The sequence below is a fragment of the Cuculus canorus genome, chromosome 7 (genome assembly GCF_017976375.1).
Source record: "Cuculus canorus isolate bCucCan1 chromosome 7, bCucCan1.pri, whole genome shotgun sequence".
In the NCBI taxonomy this organism is placed as follows: Eukaryota; Metazoa; Chordata; class Aves; order Cuculiformes; family Cuculidae; genus Cuculus; species Cuculus canorus.
The window spans coordinates 4,573,716-4,599,261 of record NC_071407.1 but is presented as its reverse complement, the minus strand read 5'-3'; the positions used below and the strand labels follow the sequence as shown (position 1 = coordinate 4,599,261).

The 25,546-nt window shown below is 38.1% G+C and overlaps 1 protein-coding gene across 4 annotated transcripts in view; it reads left to right on the top strand.

The window, feature by feature from the left end:
- The window catches only part of ATRNL1 (attractin like 1), a 511,034-nt gene that overhangs the window by 18,964 nt on the left and 466,524 nt on the right, over positions 1 to 25,546 (top strand). For all 4 annotated transcript variants that reach the window (XM_054070985.1, XM_009570598.2, XM_054070987.1 and 1 more), the window contains exons 2-3: positions 23,265 to 23,348; positions 25,351 to 25,464. In XM_054070985.1, coding sequence (XP_053926960.1) covers positions 23,265 to 23,348; positions 25,351 to 25,464 — 198 coding nt within the window. The remainder of the gene's footprint in view (positions 1 to 23,264; positions 23,349 to 25,350; positions 25,465 to 25,546) is intronic.

Sequence of the window (25,546 nt, the reverse complement as noted above, 5' to 3'; positions counted from 1 at the left end):
GTCAAGCACTGAGATCGCCTAGCTCTTTGCATGGGTTATGTTCATCTCTAACAGTATGAGCAACTTCATACCACCAATAAATCCCGATGTAGGCTGAGACTTTTATTCTTATCGTCAACCTGTTGGTCCCATTTTTGTCAAGCTTGTTACTTGCATTATGGTTCTCATGTGAACCTGATCTCCAGGTTTAACTAATTGCACAGCTTATTAGTAATTCTTCATCTAATGGTGATTTTCTTTATAGTTGCTTTATCAAAGATAGTGTGTGATGTTAATAAATTCATGATGCGTTTTATTCTACTTTCCCCTCACATCCTTTAGATTAAACCATGAGTATAGAATAATGAGAAACTAGACTAATAAGCTCTATTAATTCTGAGTGTTTCCTTCCCTTTTTTCGCATTAAATTTAGGTACAATATTTGCTGGAATGTGACAAATGGTGTAATTTAATATATTCAATAAAGTGCCTACTGTGTAACTTGCAAGTTAATATCTTGGGTCTTTTTTCCCCTGGTTTTCTTGCATAGATATTCTTGTCTCTGTCCTGCTAGGACAGTGTCCTTTGAATTTAGTTGCTACTAAAATAGTGATATTTTCCATGACCTGTCTTGCCAGATAATGGTGATAGGATGAGGGGAAATGGGTATAAACTGGAGAGGGGCAGATTTAGACTAGACATAAGGAGGAATTTCTTCATGATGAGAGTGGTGAGACACTGGCCCAGGTTGCCCACGGAGGTTGAGGCTGCCCCATCCCTGGAGGTGTTCCAGGCCAGGTTGGATGGGGCTTTGAGCAACCTGATCCAGTGGGAGGCGTCCCTGCCCATGGCAGGAGGTTGGAACTGGATGATATTTAAGGTCCTTTCCAACCTAAACTATTCTATGATTCTATGATAGTACTTCATGCATCATCATCCCGAGTGAAAACTGTTGGGGGTTTATATTTCTTTAATTTCCACTGCCTCATGTTTCCCAGTGTTTTTGCCAATTGTTTAAGTTTGCAGTCATACATGTATACAGACTCATATAAACACATGATCTTAGCTTTCCTTAACTGAGAATGCTTTTCTTTTAAAATTTAGACAGGAATTGTTTCCTCTAGGATTATTAGTGTTACACATTAAAACTCGGATGCCTCGGTTTTATGCTCGATTGCCTCATTGTGTATACATTCCTTAATAAAAAAAAATAAAGTGGAATTAGAATAGAAGGTAATGCTGACAAAATTACAGATCATAATCACAGCATCCCAGTTTATCTTTTAAGATGTGTTTAGATATTAAGTAATTCAAGGCTCGTTTCGAGTTCTTAATTAGATATGATTATTTTAGCCTCTCTTGGAGTTTGAGCAGTATTTTAATTCTGACTTGAATTTCCGCCTCATAAAGCAATTTTCATGTTAGCTCTAAGGTAAATAGCACCAGGTTTATCTCCATTGCTCCATAAATTTTAATTATTTAGAAAGGAAAATTAATTGTGCTGAATACTACTAGAAATACACGCTCAATGTTGTTTCCCTATTTGCTTTCTATCAATTATCTTAATTATTAGTTGAGTAAATGAAACTATGATATACTTGGTAAGATGCTGTGGAGTGAACAAACACTACCTGTTACTCAGAGGGCAAGTTCTAGCCGGCAATAGTAAAGAAATAATAGCTACTTATAACTGGTTTATGATCCCATGGCATGTATTTTGCCAAGCAGTTTGTAAAGATGAATTATTTCTGTGCTTGTGTAGTTATTCAAGGTAACAATTTAATCGGTATAGTTGACTAATCTTCATCTCAGATTACAGTTGGAGTGCTAATGAGTCTGTACAGCTGCTTTGGCTTTTCCGTTTTGTCCATATGGATCCTCAAAGTGACACTGGTACATTGTGCATGTGTATAATGCTCTCACATTTTCTCTGTTCTTTCTTCCCTGCACTAGAAAATGAGTTGCTGATGGTAAATTTAAATGAAAATAAATAAGATTTAAGGTTCATACATAATGGCTCAGAAAGTGCTAATTGGCTACACTTGATACCTAGTTATTATATAATTTGCCTAATATGAAAAGCTTTGGTGCTGTTATGCTCCAGTAGTAGTCCTGTTGTTAAGTACTTAGGCACATGTTACATCTGATTTAGTATGTCTGGTTGATGTGTTGTCAAAGTAAGTATTTATATTGGAATTGTGTAGTGGAGGAGAGATTTATAATGAATAATATGACTTAACAAATCCCATCCTGACTAACAATAATGTTTATTGAGGAGACTATTGAATCATAGAATGTCCTGAGTTGGAAGGGACCCACAAGGATCATCAAGTCCCAACACCTGTCCCTATACAGGACAATCCCAACATTCATAGCATGTGTCCGAGGGCATTGTTCAAATGCTTCTGGAATATTCTCAGGCTTGGTGCTGTGACTGCTTCCTGGGGGAGCTGTTCCAGTGCTTCACCACCATCTGAGTGAAGAACCTTGCCCTGATATCCAACCTAACCTTCTCCTGCCACATCTTCCTGCCATTCCCTCAGGTCCTATCATTGGTTGCCAGAGAGGAGAGATCAGTGCCTGCTCCTCCAATGTAAATGTATCCAACAGTAGTGTTCACAAATGCCTGATTTTCATAAACATTGTTCTCCTGAAACGAGTGAAAAAACATACTTGCATAATCTATTCACACCTCGGCTTTAGATGGTAAACTGAATGGTTTTTCAAGACAGGTTCTTTTGTATGTGCTCATGAATCATTAACAAACCCAACTGATCAGTCTGCTCTATAGCCCAAAGAAAGTGGGAGTTTTTATGTCAGTGTGCATCTGAAATAGAAACTAAGTTATCACTATTTTTGTGGATTTCTCTTGGTTTATATTTCAATCTTTATTCCTTGCCAAAAGCAAAGAGCTACCGGTTATTGCTACAGAAGGAACCCTCCAACTACCTTGTTAGGAGAAAATAAATCAGCTTTGGAAAGTTTTTAAAATTTGCTGTTGATGTATTTTATGTGCTCATTAACTGTGACAGTAAGATCAATGGATTAAAGGAGTTTTAAAGGCAATGGGAAACGTCTGACTAGAGAAAGTTGGCAGACATAGGAGATAAACCTGCTATAAAGACTGTAAATCTGGGTTTTGTGTATTTTTTTTTACTCATCTGTGAGATTGAGTAAGGTTTATGTCACTTAGAGCAGTGCGTAGCAGGCTGGATGATGATGACTTGTGTGTTGGGTTCACTAACAGTGTCTTGATGTGTACCAAGATGTCTTTCATCCTGATATTTTTATGTCACTTTTAAAGGGGGAATCCCCCAAGCAATACAGAGAAGACTAAGCCTCGAGATCTTTTGGAATAGAGGGCTAGCTGTAAACATCTGAATTTGTTCTCATAATTTCTGATTTGATTAGTTAACCTTTCATGATAAATTTAATGAAATATTAACAGGGATGTCCATCTTTGTCTGGAGATGAGTGGTCTAAGGCTGACCACGTTTTTGCTTTATTTGATCAGAGTGACTTTCCTTTCTGGAGCCTTAGCACTTCTATCTCCCTGATTCTGTGATGTTTTTTTTCCCCTTTGCAACATGGTTCCCATGCAGAAATCCCTATTTGCAGTAACAGTGGTGGATACGAATGCAATACTATCCTTGTTAAATATTGCCACGTTAAGCTGGAATCAAGAGCTCTTGCAAAGCTTGCAGCCTGTAAGTGGTCTGTGACATAATCCACACATAAAACCATGCCCAAACAGGTAATCCTTGAAGATCTCTGTAACCTTATTTTGTAGTTAAGTTAATTTTATAATTATTTTCACCTTTTACGTTCTGAGGAAGGCTTTAATTTTGAAATGAGAAAAGCAAAGACTATGCAGATATTTGGTTAGGTGAGTCAATGTGTACTAGCTGCTGTAGTTGGCACATCTTTCCATGTTGACCACTGCAGATCTTGGAGATGGGAGCTTTTTGACCTCTCTGTCTTTTTTTGCAACAGGGATGTAACTGGGACTTTTCAGTGTTGACCTAAATTATGCCGTCCATCCTCTGTTCATCTGACCTTTTATTTAATTTGTCTTTGACATTGATAGTTCTTGAAAAGAAGTTTCTCCTTCAGGGTGATTTTTTTTTCATCTTATGCCTTCACTGTGGATTGTGTGGTTTACTTGAAATTTTTCTCCTGACTTTTGTGATAGAGGGATCTCTTGGCTTGAGTCTAAAACAACTGCTCTTTTAGTGTCTCGACAGATTATTTTCCTTAACGAGACTTAAAAAAAATCATTGCAACAAGTACTCTTTGTGCTTTTTTAGCTGTCATTTTCCGTGTTTCCTTATCTGCAAACTCTATCTCTTGCTGCTGATTTAAAAAAATTATTCTTAAAACTTAGCCTGTTTTATTTCTTTAAATAATCATGTCCTTTCATCTACTGAGGTAATCCAACAGTTTGAAGCATCTGAAACTCTAAATGTCCAATTATTCGCTAGTGTACTTAGCTTTTCTTGTGAATGCTTCAGGAGGCATGAAGATAGTGATAGTGGATTAATTTACAGGTAAACCAATACAACTTTCACACCTTTAAGGTAACAAAACTAGATTTTTATTGTCTTACTAAGCTCTTATGAGAGAATCCACAGTTTGAGTCAAAAATCTGTAAGTAGACATAGGAAAAATTAGTCCTTTCGGATATTCTCTTAAAAGAAAGCCTTCAAGAGCTTAAACCAATTGTCATGTTTTTGACAGAGCTTAAGCTGCGTAACCAAAATTATTCTGAGCAGTTTGTGCTATCATTATTATTAAATTTAAAAGTGGCAATGGCAAAAGAGTTGTGTATTATGGCTGCCTCGAAGAGCAGTGCTGCTGTGGACCAGCTGTTACTCAAGCTTTGAATGTCCGAATTTTAATAGATTTCTGAAGGCTTATGTACCTAAAAACCTGTGTTACTATCCATCCTGTTGGCTAATAAACACATTCAAGAGCACATCGACTTACATGTGACCTAATAGATTCTACTGAGCACCTACCATTATAGCACAGCATAATTTTTGCAGAATGTAATACTTTAACATCCAGGGTGTATATATAAGCATTTCCTATTTTTTTGGGTTTTTTTTTTTCCTGTAACTGATTCTAAAAATTTCTAGGTTTTTTTCATAGAATAAGTTTCATATCACAGCCAGATACAACACAGTTATTGATCAATGTACCAGTGAAATAGTACTTTCAGAACATGTCATGGCATTCAGGATTATTTGAGCTTTATTATATACAGGATGTACTTTGTATGGAGGATTTGTCTTTAAGCTATATCTATTTTCATGATTTTGAGTGGTGTAGTCCATAATTCTTGCCATAGTTATTTTTTTTAATAGTATCATATACTCCTAAATGTTCAAGTAAAATTGTGTGAATTCAACACTGATTTATTTTTCTTCTCTTTCTCTAAGGAAACAAGTCAGACAGCCGAGTGGTTGCAGTGCTTTAGAATGCTCTCATCAGTGCTGAACATTTAAAAAGTCTTTCCCAAACTCCAAAATATGAATGTGGCAGACTTGAAATTCATGCATAGCTTTTATTTTGTATGGAAGAGAACTCTCTTCAACTTCATTCATGGCTCTCCGTTCTTGTCCATCATCAGAGCCTGCTGAAAACTGTTAAATTCTTTTTATGCAGACATTTGTGCAAGGTAACCTGTGACCTGACGATATGTAGCCTCCCTATTTTCTGACGGAATAGCAGGTGGCTACGCAGAGCTTCCTTATGACTAATTCATATGTCCCAGTCTTTGCTCGTGTCAATGTATTAAATGCATTACTGAAGAGGGTTCTTTGCTGTTTTGAAGCAGGCAGATGTTACTGACCTCATTTCGGCCGTTGCCTCATGTAGTATATACAGCAAAGGTATCAATCTTTTATGTAGGCTAAGCTGCAGCTGAGGAAATCCAAACACTTGGGAGGCTGCCCAGGGCAGTGGTGGAATCTCCATCCCTGGAGGTATTCAGAACTTGTGTAGACGTGGCACTTCAGGACACGGTTTAGTGGGCACTGTAGTGTTGGCCTGACAGTTGAACTCGTTGGTCTTAAAGGTCTTTTCCAACCTCAATGATTCTATGATCTGAATGGCTGTGTGTAGAATGAAAAACGGGGACTATGAGGAACTGTTCGTAGAATGTCCAGAGTTAGAAGGGACCCACAAGGATCATCAGGTTCAGCTCCTGTCCCTGCGTAGGATAACCCCAACACTGACACCTTGTGTCTGAGGGTGTTGTCCAAATGCTTCTGGAATATTGCCAAGCTTTGTGCTGTGACTGCTTCCCTGGGAGCTTTTCTAGTGCTCCACCACCCTCTGAGTGAAGAACCTTTTCCTAATATTCAACCGACAAATGCATAATTACTCTGAAAGCTTACTAAAACATGTTCCCCTCGTTATATGTTGTCTGCTTAGTAGCTTAAATCTACTTCTGAAGATTGATGCTTTCTGCCTTAAATATCTTTTCTGCAATTTAGCCGCCCACTTAAGAGAAGTCATTCAGGTTGGTTTACTCCAGTTTTCTCAGTTGCTGCCTAAGGGTTGCAAAGTTTCTTATGTGTTTATACCTGCCTTCTGTAATGAGTTATAGAAACACTAATGAGAAGAATGCTCAGAACTGCAGCTTAAAAGCATCGAGAGCCTTCCAGTAGGTTTCTGATGCTCTGTCTTGCCCATAATACCCCATCCTGTTTGTCTGAAAACCCACACCAGAGGTGACATCGGACATTGCATCAGGGCATTGCTGGGGATGAAGGGAAGGAGAGGTGGCTCTCTGTGTGCATGTTAAATTTACAGAGAATCTATATTGAGGCTGATGTTCTGTAGATGATCTCGACATGAAAAGCTCACTTTTGCAAGTACCTGCCAGACTTGATGTTCTTCTACACAGTGGTCTTAGCCTAAATATGAGTCAAAAGTGAGATTCAAACTCTTCAAATTTTGTGAGGTAGTACAGGGTATGTATTGAAATTCAAGAAACGTGAGTAAATACTTCCATAAACTTCACTTACCAACAGAAGGCTTCTTAAAGCAGCCTTGTCAGTTTAAATTCTATAAAAGTATCATATGTAAAATTATATACGTGTGGAGTATAATCCTATCCTTGGTAAACGGATTTGCAGCCTAAGAACTTCTATGAATCAGAACACTTGCATCTTTAGGCTCATTCAAGCAAAAGCATTTTAAAATGTAAAGGGATTAAAAACTTGTATTCCCTGTGACTTTGTAAGCAAAGATTGAGATTGGCAGCCTAATGTCAGCTTTTGCACTTAGAAAACAATTCCCAAAATCCAGGCTGAAGAAGCTGTCTCAATCTTGTCTGTATAGATGACTTTTAGACTTGATGTTTAAAAAACAGCTATTTTATGAAGACAGTTATTTGAGGGGGAGAAATTGAGGCAAAATCAGACTCAATTAGAGCATCTCCCGTGGTCAGGAGATGAGCCTGGTCTGCTGTCGCTCTGGCTCTGACTCCAGACTCCCCAAGGTGGTTGAGTGCTCCTTGGTGTGGTTGCAGCCTGTGTCGTGCTGGCCACTTCCAGGTCAATGTGTTCAAATTACAGCTTGTGGCCGGCTTCCATCCTGGACTCAGAAATTACAGGAAAAGGAGCTCTGCTTCATTTTCGGTTAGACGGGATGCAGGGAGGGAGCAAAACGAGCCCTGTAGGAGATTGTGCTTTGTTCTGGTAGGGGTTTATATAGCCTGACCCATACCTGACGTGTATTTGGGGAATACACATGTTAAAGTAGAAATGCAGGTGTGGGTTTTATGAACAGTGAGTGTAAGTCAATGAATTCACAGATGAAAAGAAAACATTTCCACAGGTGTACCATTTATATACTCCGTATACTTCATTTGCCTTGATTTATATGGTCACTGAAACTAAGCTACCACATGTTTTGATGAACACTTTTTTTTTTAATCCTTGCATTTCTTCCCCTAAATAAGTTTTTTATCAAAATAGCTGTATTTTTAAATGCTGAGACTGAAACTTTTGTCTCTTAAAGAAATGAATGAAGTATCTGCTTCCTAACTGTGTGTTTTGGGATGCTGTACAATTTGTCTAGTCTTGGAGTAATTTTCTTCTCTTTGGAATTTTCTGTGGCTATTTTTCTTTTTTTTTTGTTAAGGAGTGAGCAGCTGTAGAAACCTTTTCTACTTTTTTTTTGCTGTTTTGAGTAAAAGCTTGTTTTGGGGCTGGCTTGGCGAGCCCTCCAGCTCTCTTCAGACTGATGATGACCCTTCAGCTGCTTTACTGAAGAACAAGCCATGCTAGAATCGGTTTGAGTTTTACTTCAACTGTAATATGTTCCAGTTTAATGACCTGTGCACAGTCCTGTGCACATTGCTGTCCTCGGAGAGCTGAGGTCAGGAGTGATTGAGTCTCAAATTAATGATATAAGAGCAACCCCTGGGGACTAATCAAAGGCCCAAACCGTGCTTGTTTTGCTTGTGGGATGCATGTTTAAAAATGTATCCACAAATATATCCTGCAAACAGATGTGATACCTTTTTTGCACAGGAGAACATAATGAGATATAGTTTTCTTCTTAGCCTTTCTGCTTCAGACCCTCTTCTCCTCTGCTCTTGCTCTCTTCTGTTCTTTATAAGTGTTGCTGAAGGAGTGCTTGTGCCAGGTAAGAGCTGACGAGAGGATAAGGATAACCACAAACTCTGACAAAAATTGCAGTCCAGCTGTGGTCTTTGGCATAGCATTTTTCCGGAAACAGCACTGAATGTTCTTTTGTCCTTAACTCCAGTTGCACCTGGTTTGATTTGTAACTTTTTTTTGGTCATGCAAGACCTCAAACCTTCACGTGTTGAAAGACAGCTATATTACAGCATATATTGCAAAAGTATTGGAAAGGCTTCAGGTCAACTGAAAGGTGAAGGAAAGTTAAGTTTCCTTTCCTGTGATTTGTTGCTGATATTGGGCTACTAAGCTTGCATAAATTAATGCTTTTTATATTGAGGAACAGAATCAGTTCTGCATCAATGTTTGCTGATCAATAGGAACTTTAGAGTCTTGAGTTATTTGAGATCATAGAACCGTAGAATAGTTTGGTTTGGAAGGGACCTTAAAGATCATCCAGTTCCAACCCCCTGCCATGGGCAGGGACACCTCCCACTGGATCAGGCTGCCCGAGACCCATCCAACCTGGTCTTCAACACCCCCAGGGATGGGGCAGCCACAACCTCCCTGGGCAACCTGTGCCAGTGTCTCACCACTCTCATCATGAAGAAATTCCTCCTTATGTCCTGTCTAAATCTGCCCCTCTCCAGTTTATGCCCATTGCTCCTCATCCTATCACTACAAGCCTTAGTAAACAGTCCTTCCCCAGTTTTCTTGTAGCCCCTTCAGGTACTGGAAGGTGGCTATAAGGTAGTAGCACAAAAGCCAAATTGTAGCCCACACTCTGAGAATGGAATAAAGGCAATATTAAGACTTGTTTTATTGTTGTGAGGGGTTTCTTTTGATCTGGATTCTAAACTAGTTTTGAGATTCTGGGTGAATACTGCTTTCAGACTCTCTTGGTTACACAGAAGCTTTCAAGGGGGTATTTGATGAGGTTTTTTTTGTCCAACAAAAATTAAGAACATTTATTGCAGTTGTCATGGTTTTCTAGGATTTGGAAGGAGAATTATTTTTATATTTGAAGGAGAATGTAGCTTGTCAATCTGCTTGCTGATTTTTACATGTAGTGAAACTTTCTGAAAAGCAAACCCAAGAATCCAAAACATTTAGAAACAAATTATCTTTACTCCCAATTAAAAACAAACAAACAAAATATGTTTGTAATAATTGAATTATTCATGATAGAATCATAGAATCATTAAGGTTGGAAAAGATCTCTTAAGATCACGGAGTTCAATCATCAGCTGAACACCCCCGTCCCTGTTAAACCATGTCCTGAAAGCGCCATGTCTACGTGTTTTTTGAACACTTCCAGGAATGGTGAGTCAATCACTGCCCTGGGCAGCATGTTCCTATGCTTCACAACTCCTTCAGTAAAGATTTTTTTCCGAATATCCAATCTAAACCTTCTCTGGCTCAACTTGAGGCCATTTACTCTCATCTTATCACTTGTTACTAGAAGGTACCGTTTATGTCAGTGCATGCCTGTTGTTTGGAATAGAGGACTGGAAGGGTACTCAAGAAACCTTTTAATAGAGCAGATAAGGTCATGTAGGCAGGGAAAGTTGATTTTATTTAAATAAGATTGGTTTCAGATGTCATCCTTGCTGCACTAATCATCTTTCTTCAGCTAAATACTTCTGTTTTGGATGTCTCTTTTTTTATGCAAACCAGTGCACTTCTTTCTGAATTGCTTTGTATTCCGGTTTTGCTTAAGCAAATCAAGTAAAGCAATGGATTATTCTTTCTGATGTATCCTTCAAAAGCCCTTTTGTAGAAATTCCATCAATGCCAGGAAACTTACTCTGCGCTTGACTGTGAGATGACTTGTTGGGTGAGGTGACAAGGGCAATTTAGCTTTCTGGTTTGATACATTGCAAGAAACCACTAAGTGACAGTTGAAGCAGTTAAATGCTGACAGGCGTACTTGATGGCATGTTTGTAACTTGGTGTATTAAATAATAAAAGTATCTCTTTTGAATTATTCTGTTTTAGTCTACAGTTGCTGAGAGCTGACCGATGGAGGATGCACTTCTAGTGCTTCTCCTTTGGCATAGGATTCACGGAGTCTGAGAAGGGACAGCACCAACCCATCCTTTTCGTGCTCCCTAAGCGTTCAGTTGCGTTGAAGCAATTCTTTGCTCTAGTGCATTTTGCTACCTGAATCATCACTTCTTCTCTAAGCCTTAGGATAACTGCTTTTTTCTGACCCTATCTCAGAGTGATTGCTTGCCTCCTCGTTTCTTTTCCTCTACTTCTTTCCAACAGCGTAATTTAGTGGCTTTAGACCCCAGTGTATGGCTTTGTTGGTTCTTGCTGGCTTTTGGGCACTATGCTGTGTATCAGAAGCTGTGGACAGGTATAGTTTCTGTTTCTACTGTCTTGATGAAGAGTGGCTCTTTGTTTCTTACCTATCCTGCTTTGTGTTTGAACTGTGTGAGGTAAGTTCAGCAGCAGCTCCGAGAGCGTTTCGTAGCAGAAGTTAGATCATTGGTCTCCCAGAGGGATGTGGGTGCAGCCTGTTATGCTAGGAGCAATCCTAAGAATTTCTGCTCTTCAAAGATGGTCCCACACTTTCTATATCCTCTCACAGATAAGACAAGACTGACTGGCTGTGTATCCCATGTGCTGTGCTTTATCCCTGTGAAGAAAGCATGAATAGACTCCTAAGACCTCTGGCCTTATATGTGTGAATTTTGCTGTTGTTACCCATTAAAAGGAGAGTGAGGCATTCCAAGAGATGTTCTCCTGACCTGTATTCCCCTTTTGCAGGAGACTGTGGCCAACAGCCCCAGTGACAAATTCACATATGTCCGTTATCCCCGTTCCTAGCTCCAGCTATGTATTTTGAGCAACTGGTTGATATTGGTAAGTGCCTTGGATGCCAGAGCAGAAGGGGTTTAGAAATCTTAGCAGAAAATTTTATGGTTTTGTTCATTGAATTGGAGGTTGCTAATAGTGCTTTGACTTACCCATGAATTAAAAAGTCAAGTGGAAAATGTGATTAGAACACAAATGATGTGTTCTAAAATGATGCTTATTACTGATCTTTCATATCCCTGAACAGGAATGCCTTGTAATACCCCAGAAACACACATAGTGTTATTCTAGTTCTTTATAGAAAAAAAGAGGGGTATGCTTTGTATTTTAGGCAAATGTGTAATGTCCTGTTTGGTGCTAAAGCCATAGAAGTCACAGTAACTGATTATCTATATAAGTATCCAAAAGACAGCACTTGAAACCTAGTCAGCAACAGCCCTTTGAATTTATTAATCAATCAAGTTACCAAAAGAACTATTATCTCTTCTTACATCAACATTTGTACTGTCTGAGGTTGTTCGGGGGCTGGAAATCTCTTCTGAAGCAGCCTGTTTGCTGGTGGGAGGTGTGAGAGAGGAAGGAGGCATTGTTTTTTACATATATAAAGCAAAATAGAATGAGGATGCTGAATGGAAAAAAAAAGGGTTGAAAAGCATACAAGCGGTAAATAATATAAAAAATTTCTGTTAAGTGTAGTCGTAGGGATGGATGCGAAGAAACACTTCATGTCTTTGGTTTTGGTTTTCTTTGGAGTGTGTGTCAAAGTTTACCTCATTAGGGTAATTGTAGAATTAATAAATTTGATTTATTAATTAAATAATAGTGCTTGCAGCCTTGTAGAAGAAGATGGTTTCCTGCCAGGAGAATTTAATCCTTAACAACCATACAATTTGATGGTTAGGTGTTAGTTAATCAAAACGACTGAAAGGTAAAAAATAACTGTTTCTTGTTGAGCCCAGGTGTCTTAGAAACTTACCTTAAATAGACAATGAGAAATCTCAGAGTAGGTGACGCGCTGCATTTAGGGCATTTGACTGTTATCTCAGGAAGCTTAAGATAAAACCCTGAATTAGGTCACAAGTGGAAATGAGATTTATAGTGAAGTACGGTGAAAAATTGGCGCAGTGCATTACCTTTGTGCCAAGCATCTCAGTCTGCTTTGTGCCCCACATCTTAAGATACTGTAGCATGTTTGATTAATTATAGGAGTCTTATAAAGTATATATATATATAGCTCAGTGGGTGTATATATATGTTTAAAGTATACACAAATACTTAAAAATTTGTAAGTAACTTTATCCTTCACTCACGTTAATCATGTGATTAAAGCAAGACATGTAGACAATCTTACTTCAATGCAGAACCTGCTTGGATTGAAATCTATTTTAGGCAGCAGAGGTGAAGTGAAAGTTGTCAATGAAATAATATAAAGAATATAAAGAAATATAAAGAAAATGCACTTAACCATGATGCTTTCGGAAATGGAGGGCTCCTTTGTAGAAAATAAAGCCTTGAGGAAAGAGCTCTAGCAGTTAAAAACCCCTAAATTATAGCTGCTTTTTTTCTTAAACACTAGGGCTAACATGAGGATAATGTGTTACTTCTGGGTAATCTGAAACTAACGTCGTCTGTTCAGGTACAGGACTCTTCTAAATGAAATAATAATATTAATGTGGTAGGAAAATGGTAATAGAAATGCTTCAATCAGGAGGAGTGAGGGTTTTTTTTTTTCTTTTTGAAGTTATTTATTTATTGCTTCACTCTTTTGGCAACATTTGTCAATAAAAATAACTTTTGGCTGAAACCGGAGCTAAAATGTTAGAGCAATGAGGTGTCTTCTTGCTTCCCAACAGATTCTTTTGTAATTCCTATTTGCTTCGAATAGTAGCTACCTGGATGGATATATGAGGAAACTTTGGGACTGCTGTTGATATTCTTCTGAATTAAGACTGAATGGTCAGTTTTCAAACCTTACTCTTCTTTTTGTGAGAAAATGAGTAACCATGACAGGAGATTGAGTGCAGGTTCAGTCAGTTCATTGGGTTTATGGTTTGCCTCTTACTCAGGACAGGAATTATTTTTATACAGCTCTTTAACCTTCTGGGTTTTATAGCTGAAATGGCATTTGCAGCTATAATTAAGTGAGAAGGTAGTACAGGGAAAGATATGATGTCTTGTGTTTGTATCAAATGCCTGTTTGACTTACTATCAATTCTTAATTTTAAGCATAGTGACAGGCCTATTTATAGGCAGAATTTTGGATGACATCTGTGAACTAGCGTGGGTATTTCTAGTGCAGTAGACGTCTGTCTTGTATGATTTTGTCCAACTGTGATGTTAAAATAGGAAATAATGAATGTGTGTTTTATTCCAGATAAGAGCGATGAAGCTACATTTCTTGAAGTTTTTTCCAGGTCAGCGGAGGATGTTGTGCTATTTACAGTATCTTTTAAAAGGCACTGATTTCAGAGTTGAGACGAAGACCACTGCAACCTGGAAAATATTGGCAAGATTTGAACTGTTAATTGGTGTAGCAATGCTGTAGGAAGTACGCAAATCAACAGTGAACTCTGTAGATTGACTCAATTGACTCGATTTATAGAAACCCTCCATAAATATTATATATAAGTCTATCTGTAAAACTAGATAGATAGCATAAAAACTTTTTTAGTTGTTTATAATAACTAAATGATTGAGGGTGATACAGTATTTAATAGTTTAGGTTTCTCAAGATGTAGCATAAGAGTCCTCCTCCCTTCTTCCCCGAATGAAAAGGATTTCATTTAGAAAATATTTTCTGGCTACCTCGAGAAAACGGGTATAAATTTTGCAGTAAACTGTGTACTTGGGTACTTGTGTTAAACAATTAAGCTGTAATCTCAGAGAATCTATTTTTTTTTTTTTTTATCTCACAGATACAAAATCGGGTGCTTTTGAAGCTGTATTAAAAAAAAAGTATATATTTCCTGATGGATATATACTATGTTTATTAGAGGGGGGAATAGTGGCATAATGATAGCTATAGGTAAGGGGAATTTTTTCCAAAGATAATCCAAATAATTTGCTGGAAATCCTTCTGTTTGGTTTTCTTCTAATTACGTTATATGAATATTGCTCTTCAAAAAGACTTAAGTACCCACTGAAGGCATTGAATAACAGATTTCTCAGTGCTGATCTGTTTTTCCTTGCTTGCTCTCCCTTCAGTCAGCTTCCTAAAGTGTTTATCATGCCAGCTGCACTCTGACATTCTCCCTCATACTGCATTAGTGTCTCGGCAGACCCAATTTTATTAGGTTTTGCTGTCTTTCTTTCAAAAATCTGCGTTCATTTATGTAGTTATAAAACCTTCCAAATATTTGAAACCAGTAGAGAAAATGTTGGTGTTCTTTGCTTAGAAATAAGCAATCAGCATTTGGGTTGGTTTTTTAGATAGTTATGGCTTATACTTGCATATTTTAAAGAAAATATGTGCATACTCCAAAGAACAATCTGAACATAGAAGCCACCCTGGCTTTTTCAAGACCTGTGCTACAAAGCTGCATTTTTAGTAGTGTTATTTATTTCATTTATGTATTAAGCTGTTAAATGAAAATAGTCCAAACATTTGTGCAGGGAAAGAGATTACTGTGCCTGTTCTTCACCTCATCTCTTGGCCTCTGTTCATCCAAAGTCATTACTCATTTTATCAAAAAAACCTTAAAATAGAGCATTTTGACATTTGCTGCTGCTGGAAACTAACAGGAAATTTCTTTACATATAGAAGAAGCACAAAGCTCTCTCCTGTATGCCCATCAGTATTTTTCCTTGGAGTTTATAGCGGAACTGTAAGGAAGAGGAAAACCTTGTGTGTTTGCATCTCTAACTCACAGTGCTGATGTGTGGCAACTGCCTGGTTTTAACCAATGCAGAAAATAGCACTGTGTTGTAATTGGTTGAATGACTTACATTATACGATACAAAATTAATGTAGCTGTCGCGATGGGCACCTTCTACGTACTTGAATATGAGTTTTAATTTTTCTTAGTACTGACTTTATGTTATTGCTTCATAAGGTGAATGAATAATGGATATGAATAATAATTCAAAACCTGTTAATTTAGTTGAGTAATAGCAAAATTGCTGTTACGGAAAATGTAGTTCTTTAAAGAACTTTATGATAAATATACACAAATGGAATTTCATCTTTTCTTGTGGAGTCTATTGATTTTTAAGTAGGTTCTCTCACTATGCAGTGTGGCCAGGAGTTACCATCTTTTCAGTGAATGCTTGTATCACAGAAACAAAAATAGATTTTCCTGCTGAGATTGTGATTATAAATGAAAATTTCCATGCATTAAGTTTCAGATCCTGCAAGCTGCATTGATCCCCTATAATAATAATGCCTAAGACGTAGTCATACTGACAGAACTGGATTCGAATTTCTGCGTGTCAATAGGTATAATTAACCCCGGTAAGATGAACTGAAGTAATAGTGTTTAGTTCCTTCTGTGAAGGAAGTTAGCAGTCACAGGGAATTACAGGTTGTATACAAATCAGCGTGCATAGAGGCAGTTGTTCTGCTACTTATATTCGGGAGAACTGGTGACATTAAGGTTGTTAAATAGCTTTTCTTCTGTGGTTGCTGTGCTGGTCAGACTACTGCTGGAGTAGTGGGGACCACTTTGAGATGCAGATGAACTTGAGAAGTTCTAGAGGAGGGAAGTCTAGAAAATGATGCATAAGGAATCGTAGATTAAATTGCTTAATTTAGAGAACATCAGCCTGAAGGTAGATGTTTGCAAAAGGTCAGCAGACAGAGGAAGACAATTACCTATTTGCTTATTCCTAGCTGTTTTATTGGTCCCCTTTTAAGTCTCTCAGTCATGGTCTCCGTTCTATGCATTTCTATAGTATTATGCAGCCTAAGGAACAAACAGATTTTTTGGAATCATTTTTGTAAATGAAATTTCATTGCTTAAGTAAGATGCCATGAAAGTTTGTGCTTTGAAAGGAACGTCTGCTTCTAATGACTATTACTTCAGTAGTTTTTGGGACTACTACAAAAATGTATTATAGTCTTTACTATAGTACTAATGTCCTATACTAAAATTTCTTTTCAGAAACTGTAAATGAGGGAACAAAACACCTGTTGGAGTTAAACCTTAAATTAAGGTTTTGCACTAATCAAAGATTATTTGCCTGCTAGCTTGTCTAAAAACGAATTCTTCAAAACCTAAACATCATGGATTTGTGCCACATAGAAGGATTAAGCTTCTTGCAATATAGAATATATATTCTTACGAGGAAAAAATGTTATATTGTAGTCTTCATTTTACTTTTCTGGGATTTTTTGATTTTTTTGGAGCCTGGTTTTGGTTAGAGGGAGGAACTGAATTAAGCAGCAGGGACATTTTCCAAAAGAAATGGTCACTTTGTCAATGGATAAAGTGGAGCCTGTTTAAGAGCCTGCCTTGAGTTAGTTGGCATGTGAAGAGTTATTGTGAGCGTCCTTGCTGTTTCTACATATACATTCCTCTACCAATGCAAAGCAGCGTGTAACAAGTATAGGAGTGTGATTGGCATATACAAATATTTTCTTAATGTATTCAATATTTATTTCTCTTGATTAGTCATTGAAGAAAAATTAGAGTTACAGTATATTCAGTTTATTCCGTTTTAATATACATTGAGGGCACAAAAAAATCTACAGCAAAGTTCTACAATAAATCTAAACATGCAGGAAAATCAAATGTAAATTCTTAGGATTTCTGTCAGGTGTCAATCAATGCCTTATGCCTGGCAAGTAAAAATCTGGCTTTGTAGCTTTTTGGAACATGTTGTTTTCCAGATATTCCTTTGAAAAAAATATTAAAATCTCTTCTTAGTCTGTCACTTAAAATTTTGATGTGAGAAATGGCCTTGATCTCTCCTGTATTTCTTTCTGATAGTGCTCACTAATTCTTGTTTGTTCTGTAAGGTGCTCCAATTTTTTCCCCCCTCTTTCTTAACCTCTTCAGCTGATCACATCTGGGATACGTGAAGAGCTTCTTTCCTTGCTGTAAAGGTTAGGTATGAGCTGTCAAGCCAGAAAGATTGCCCCTACTTGTATTTATGAAGGATTTGATCTTATAACTTTGAGGCATAGTTATTGATATTTTTTTTTTCTTTTAATAAATCAAATTTTCGTGAGATGAAAAAGTGATGGAGTGAAATTGAACAACATTGAAGAGAGCAGTCCTGACTGGCACAGAAATACTGTTACTGCGATGAATCCATATGGCAAAATATATTCTGTATCTTAGATTCAGGTATATATGAAGTAGGAATTGCAAACTAATCCAACATTTCATAAAATTCTGAATAGAAATGTGATACTAAGTAATATAGAGATAAAGGGAACCTCTTCATAAGCCCTTCTTTTATTTAACAGTGTGTACTATGAATGTGCCGTATGCTTTGTTTCTCTTCGTGTACCCGTACTGTAAATCAGACCTCTCTCTGTCCATCCACCAGCACTTTTATGGATGTTCATGGTCTGTCGATGACAGAAAATACCCAATGACTTCTCTGGTTTAAGTTAGTGCCCTTTTCTGAAAGATCTGACGACACTAATCTTTTACAGGAAATGACAGGACTGTGTTTTTTCCGGATGTATAAATGTTACAGCCAGGAAGGGCCATTTTAATAACCTGTTTTGTCTTGTGTATCGCAGGCCATACATTTCATCTGACTTCTCCTTCAGTCTGGACCAATGATTTCTGATTGAACTAAAACATACTTTTCCCTTTCTTGAAACACATCAGTCTTGATTTAAAGTCTCTGCAGTGGTAGACGTAAATGTTATCACTTTAAATTCTAAACCACTTGTATTTACCATTATTTTCTAAGCGTGGTAATATTCCAGAGAATACAGCTATTCCGTTGTTGCATGTTTCAGTGTGTTGACTTCAGCCTTTAGCCCTTGAGTTTCTGGTGCGTGTCTGTCTGCTGGATGAGACAACTTCTAGTGCCCTGTATCTCTCACGTAAGCTGTTACTGACTCATTAGCTCGGTGGGTGATGAATCTGTCCCTGACACTTCTGATTGCCTTCAGCTCTGCTGTGCAGCATCCTGACTTCTTTCTGTAGTTTGGTAGATCTGTTTTACAGTATACAGAGGAGGGAAACGTTCTCTTGGCACGCACCTCTAATTTTTTATAGGTTTTAATTATAATCCTGCCAACTAAAAAACTATTGCTGTGTTTTCGAAAACTGGCATGCAACTTCAAATTATGGTGTACAACATCAACTGCTCCCCTGTGCTTTCTGTTTAGAAAGCTAGAGTCTAAATGCAATAGCCCTGTTGTGCCTAGGCAGGCCACACGAGTTGTTCTGCCTGTCCCCGCATCCGTGAAGCTTTCTCAGCAATGAGCAGGGAGTGGGATGCGGTGTGTGGGCATCGTTCTGGCTACTCCACTTCTCTGACTCAAGAGCGTTTAGTCATGTTGGCTCCTCTGGATTTTGATTGTTTGACAGGATCACTGTGAGTCACAGAGCAAAACTATGCCCACAAATACTCGGTATTATACAATCGAGGGGATTGACTTTGGTTTGATAAGGTGTTATGTGGAAGTAATGCTGCTTATCTATGTGTTAAAATTTTTATGGGATTTATGGATGTTTGGAAAGAAAAAATGATACAGAAAAGGTCTTGGAATGACTCAAGAAACTTTTAAAGTACTACCCCATGTGTCTTACTATGTATATTTAATAGAACAACCCCCTTATCTTACAAGTTTCCAGAACCATGATTACAAAGTCATGTCATGCTCTTATTTATTCTCTGCTTTTTTTCCAGCAGAGTGCGGTAGCTACTTCAAAAGCCATCTACTTTTCTGTAAAAAAACAATTTATCAAAAAATTATCAGCCTGGGTGAAAAGGGAAGTCGGTTGCACTTCACTAATGCTAAAGGGCTGATCTAAGAAAAAGAACTCTTGTATAATGCAATGAAAGTGACTTGCAGCTACTAAGGTGGTGATGGTTGTGACTGCAAATGAATACTTGGGGTATTTCATACTTCTGGCAGCAAAATATTGCGTGGCTTGCTGTAGGAGACTTTACATCTGTGTATAAACCATATGACAGAACTAGAATTATTTTAATTGGATTTTGATGCATCACTACCTTGGTTTTCTTTTAAAAAAAAAAAAGATGCCTTCAGTCTCGCCCACACTTAAACATGGGATCTGCTTCTGGAGTCAGCTTGACTGTCAGGCTCTCCTAGGGATCTAAACTCAGTGATGTGTGACTTCAACCACTAAGTTATAAATTGATGCTATGTTCAGCATTGTCTGAACGATGTATTTAATGTGTAAAGAAGCCACAATTAACCCTGAAAAAACAATATTTCTTGTGCATATAAACATGAAAGTATACCTTTAGGTAAAGTTGATATTTCTCAGTAAAAAGAAGTACTGTAAACTTAAGCTGCATGTGTCTCTTTCAGTCTTCAAGCAGCAGTTTTCTGTGGCCAGGCACTGCTTCACAGGAGCATGGTGAGCCTTTCCCATGGCTGTGGCTTCTCCGCTGTGGAGCAAGTGAGCACTGGGAGTTACCAGCTGGGTCTCAGCGTTCACTGCTTTGTTTATGAGCTACAGCGGCATTTGTATTGCACTGACCAGGAACCACTGCTTTTGAGGAGCTGGTGTACTGCAGCTTACAGAGCAGCTCAGCTTCGTATCAGAAATGGTGTGACCAGCAGGTCCAGGGAGGTGATTCTCCCTCTGTACTCGGCACTGGTGAGACTGCACCTTGAGTACTGTGTTCAGTTCTGGACCCCTCACCACAAGAAGGATGTTGAGGCTCTGGAACGTGTCCAGAGAAGAGCAACGAAGCTGGTGAGGGGCTGGAGAACGTCTGACGAGGAGCGGCTGAGAGAGCTGTGGTTGTTTATCCTGGAGAAGAGGAGGCTGAGGGGAGACCTTATTGCTCTCTACAACTACCTGAAAGGAGGTTGTGGAGAGGAGGGAGCTGGGCTCTGCTCCCAAGTGACAGGGGACAGGACAAGGGGGAATGGCCTGAAGCTCCGCCAGGGGAGGTTCAGGTTGGATATCAGAAAAAAATTCTTCGCGGAAAGAGTAATCGGGCACTGGCAGAGGCTGCCCAGGGAGGGGGTCAATTTGCCTTCCCTGTAAGTGTTTAAGGAATGGGTGGATGAAGTGCGTAGGAACAACCTTTAAGGGAGTGTTAGGAATGGTTGGACTCGATGGTCCAGTGGGTCCTTTCCAGCCTGGTGATTCTATGATTGTATGATTCAACGTGTCGAGTTTTATTAGGGAAATTTTTGCTCAGCTGTCAGCTGACTGAACTTTATGGTGGTGGTTTGTTTTGGTTTCTTTTGTCCTCCCAGTCTATTGCTCATGTTACCAGCTGTTTATTTGCTTTTCTTCTTATTCAGAAACATACAATACGTTATTGATGCTGCTTTTATGCCTTGAAACTGTTTTGAATTACAATTATTTGGACAGCCTCCTCTATTAGAGAGCTTTGTCCCATTTCATCAAAAGGAAAGTGTGGGTAAAGATCTTCCTTCAAAACATCAGTGATTGGACCAGAGCGGCTTACAGCATGCCTAGCAAACTGCTGCTAGTTCTTACAGGATAAGTGAAGAAACTATAACTATTCCAGCACTAGAACCATTCCAGAACTAGAATCATAGAGCCACTAAGGCTGGAAAAGACCTCTTAAGACCATCAGGTCCAACCGTCAGCCCAACACCACTGTGCCTACTAAACCATCTCCCGAAGTGCCAAATCTACTTGCTTTTTGAAGCCCTCCAGGGATGGAGACTCCACCACTTCCCTGGGCAGCCTCTGCCAGTGCTTCACCACTCTTTCTGTGAAGAAATTGTTCCTAATATCCAATCTAAATCTTCCCTGGTGTAACTTGAGGCCATTTCCTCTCATCCTATCATTTGTTACTTGGGAGATGAAACCAGCACCCACTTTGCTACAACCTCTTTTCAAAGAGCTGCAGACAGATGAAGTCTCCCCTCAGCCTCCTCCAGACTAATCAATCCCAATTCCCTACCTTTTTAAACACCTAAAAGCTTGCATGGACCTCATCTCATAAATTCTTTTTCCTTACTCCCTTGTTTTTATTTCCTTTGACATGTTTATAGTTTTATGTTTGGAATTACAGACCTCTGTTAATAAGTATGCAATTAGTGTTTGACATGAGCTCAAATGTCAATGATTTGCAGTAGATGTGGCGGTGAATGTTTTTAAAATTGGTGCAAAATGGCTTCAAAGGTAGTAAGATAGAGGGGATACTGAATTCCTGTTCTCATAGTGGGAAAATGTAGCTGTGACTTGGTCCATTTGTTCAGCGTTGCCTCTGGGCTTAGATCTATTCTATTGATTTATTAAAAAACCTGAAACAAAGCAGAAAAACCAAACCGCTTTTTCTTCTTATTCAGTGATACTTAATGATTCTCTCTCCACGCTATTAGTGAAAGAAATGAATATTTCTGAGTGTGTATTTATATTCATTATCATTGCTGTAACATTTTGAAGGGTAGGGTGGTCGGTTTTCCCAGTAGAGTGAGGCCACCAGAGATATGTTGAGACCTGGAGTATCAAACATAATCATAAAGAATGCGGAAAGGGGGGTAAACTCGTGAACCGGTGTGCTGAAGCTACTCTTTCTCTTTTCTGAAAGCTTCTATGCTAACAGATTATTGAATTTCATCTACTGTTTTATCACTCTGTATAAATTAATGTGAGGTAATATATATGAGCTGAATAAAAAAGGCTCTATTTCTACTTTAAATGAATTTCTGTATGTAATGTATATGTAAAATACATATTTCTATATGTAATGAGTCTTGAACTATCTATCATCACTCGGAAAAAGTTTTAGCAGCTAGTTTTGTTTAAAATGTCAACATAGTTGTTGAAAGAGCAAATAAAATGTCAAGATGGGAATAGAGAACTAAGTGGAAATCATTATTTTGCTACTCTACTGATTCATGGTTCACTTACATTTTGAATACAATACGCTGAACTGTGTGTCTCGGGGTATGGGCATATAGAAAAGACTTGGTAAAGGCAGTGATCAAGGCTTATTTCTCAGGTTGGAAAAGGGACGGGGAGATAAGGGAGGGAAACAACACAGATCATTACTTTTTGAGAGGGATAGCGCATATGAGGAAGATACTGTTGTTCATCATCTCATCCAATACCTGCTCTAAGAATGTCAGATGAGATTTTGGCCTGACCTTTTAGAGCTATTCATATGCATTTTATTTAGTTTCTGAGTTGTCCAATTTTCTTCTTTCCCGTGTCTCATCACTGACCAGCAGTAAAAGGTGGACGGGCTGGCAGTTATGCTTATTTAAGCTTATAATTTATGCCTTAATTTCTTTTGATCTGGAATGGTTTTCCCTTTGCTGCTGTAGTCTAATTGCAGAAGTAAGATGCAAGGCAGTGGCAAGGGAAAGAAGCAAAGCAAATCAAAATACTCTTAAACAAAACCTTTACGTTGGCCTGGATCCGTTTTGTGTGAAGGTTAATTTAAATTATGTGGCGTGTTTGCTGGCTACCGAAATAGAAAAATTAGAAATCTTGTGATTGCCTAGGGGGAGAAGGCAAATCAATGATATAGAATAATCAGAATGCTGGTTTTTAGGAGCGAAAGAACGGTGGGCAGAAATATGAAGAGGGATCTAACTCTTTCCCCCACCCTTAATTTTCCTTCCATCCAGAAAATATCTGTTGGCATGTTGATGATGTGTGTTCTGTCGTGTTGTCTCTGGTTTATTATAGCACTGTTTTTTTTCTCTTGTAGGTTAACAGAACCTTCTGGATATTTAACAGATGGACCAATAAATTATAAATATAAAACTAAATGTACATGGTTAATTGAAGGATAGTAAGTATTTATTTTTATAGCTTAAATCTTCTGATAGTTTGATACCTTATATGCTAGAGATCTGAAGAACGACTGAGGTAGAAACTGCATCTGGATGCAATATAGAGTTTGGAGTTTTTTTTTGGTTGTTTAGGTTTTTTTTGTTGTTTGTTTTTGTTTAAGTGTTAGAAAGACTAAGAAAAATAAATAAAAAGCTGAAGCAGGATTTTCAGGATTGCTCAGAGTTGGCCAAATTCCCCTCCCATTCAACTTGCTGGCAAAAGTTAGGCTGACACTGGAATTTGGCCAGTGCTGCAAGCTCTCAAAACCCTGTGATAAATTTATTGTCCGTTTGAATACCTTTACATAAATTCCAAATGCAGTTACAGAATCCTATTATTTAACCCGTTATCTTACTTGACTTACATCAGTGATAAATCAGGAATGGCTTTGAGTACAGGATGCTTCCAGCCTAATGATAATTATTCAGCCTATGTTGCTCCTAAATTAGTGCTTCTATGACGTATTTTCCTTTGTTTTACGGTGCTGTCATGTACTTAATTTTAAAATAATGTTGTGCCCTCAGTTTATACAGTTGAAATGGCTCATGCCTTTTGCTATTTTTTTTTCAGTTTATGTAGCACAGAATAAACAGTTGTGCACACAGAAATAATGGCTGTTAAATGCACAGATTTGTTAAGTTTCAGTGGGATCTTTTTCCCCATCAGGCTGTGGGTCAGGATTTTGCTGAAAAATTTTGCTCTATCCAAGTTCTACTAAGATTCTAGAAGGAAATTATCCCCTTCTGTATTTCCACATTGTTGTAATCTCAGCTGCCTTTGATGTCTGCTCTGCTGCTGCATTCAGTAATGCTGTATCAGCTATGACTTTAGTCTGCTTATATGCAGACAGTAATTTGAACACAACAGCAATAATGTTGCAGGTAGTTTGCAAAATCATTTCAGTAGAAATTTCAATATCTTGTTGCCTAGGCTATAGCTCTGACATAGCTAGGCTTCTCTTTTTACCCAGGCTGCCTTGGGAATTTTTGCACGGCATTAAAGTGGAAACATGCCTCAGGACTGCATGCGAACTCTGCTTTGAAGTTGGTCTTCACTCGGTTCCTCCTCTTTGCAGGAGGCAGTAGAGAAAATAGCTGAGGGGAAAAATGTGCTTCACAGTGTGTGGAAGAGTAGCGCAACCCAATAACATGGTGCAAAATGTCATCACACGAGGAAGTCACATATGTATAAAACACTTCAACTTAAAAAATGAACAAAGGGCTCTCTCCAAATGGTCTCTTACAAAGTAAAACCCCATATGTTTTCCAAACTGACAAATTGTGTTCGAGCCTGTTAGTAGGGGGTTGAGAAATAAAATTCACTGAAGAGTCTCATCGATATGTAGCATGGAATGTATTTAGGAGTCTGCTAATGTTGTCATCTGGGAAAATTCCCATTTCAGAAATGGTACAGTCCCCATCTAGATCTCTACCAAAACATCATGAAATCCATCTCCCGGGTGTTGGATGCGGAAAGAGGGGAAAGAAAAGAAAAATCTTAAACTACTCTTGCTTGCTATTTTAAATTGGTGTTTTAAGATTGTTATTTTCAATAATTAGTACTATACTGAATTGAAGATGTGTAGGTAGGTTATTTTTGTCTTGAAAGACTTTTTAAACCTTATAGTCCTAACTTTGTAAAGTGAAGCTATTGTATTGCAATGGGATATCTTAAGTGCTCTAAACTTGTGGTTCTGAATACCGGTAAATCCTGGTCTCTTATTAACTTTTGGGATTATTTGATGTGGACTGAAAATGTTATTTTTAAAATTTTCCAAGATAAAGTGATAAATCTTCTCGCCCTGAATGTTGTTATTTAACACTCTGCAATGTTTAGTTAGCACACAAAATGTTTTAATAGTTACGCTGGCATGATCACTTCTTTTTTGTAAGCTCTTCCTCTTCAGACCTCAATACTTCGGTAAATGTTGTTTTACATCAATGTTCTTTTTCCTTTTCCAGCCCAAATGCAATACTAAGATTAAGATTTAATCACTTTGCCACAGAATGTAGTTGGGACCATATGTATGTATATGATGGAGATTCAATATATGCACCTTTAATAGCTGTATTTAGGTGAGTGTATTTATTAGCTTTTTAGTCCAAGTAGTCACGTATGTTCATTTTTAGTTTGCGGGCATGGGGGTGTGTGTGTGTG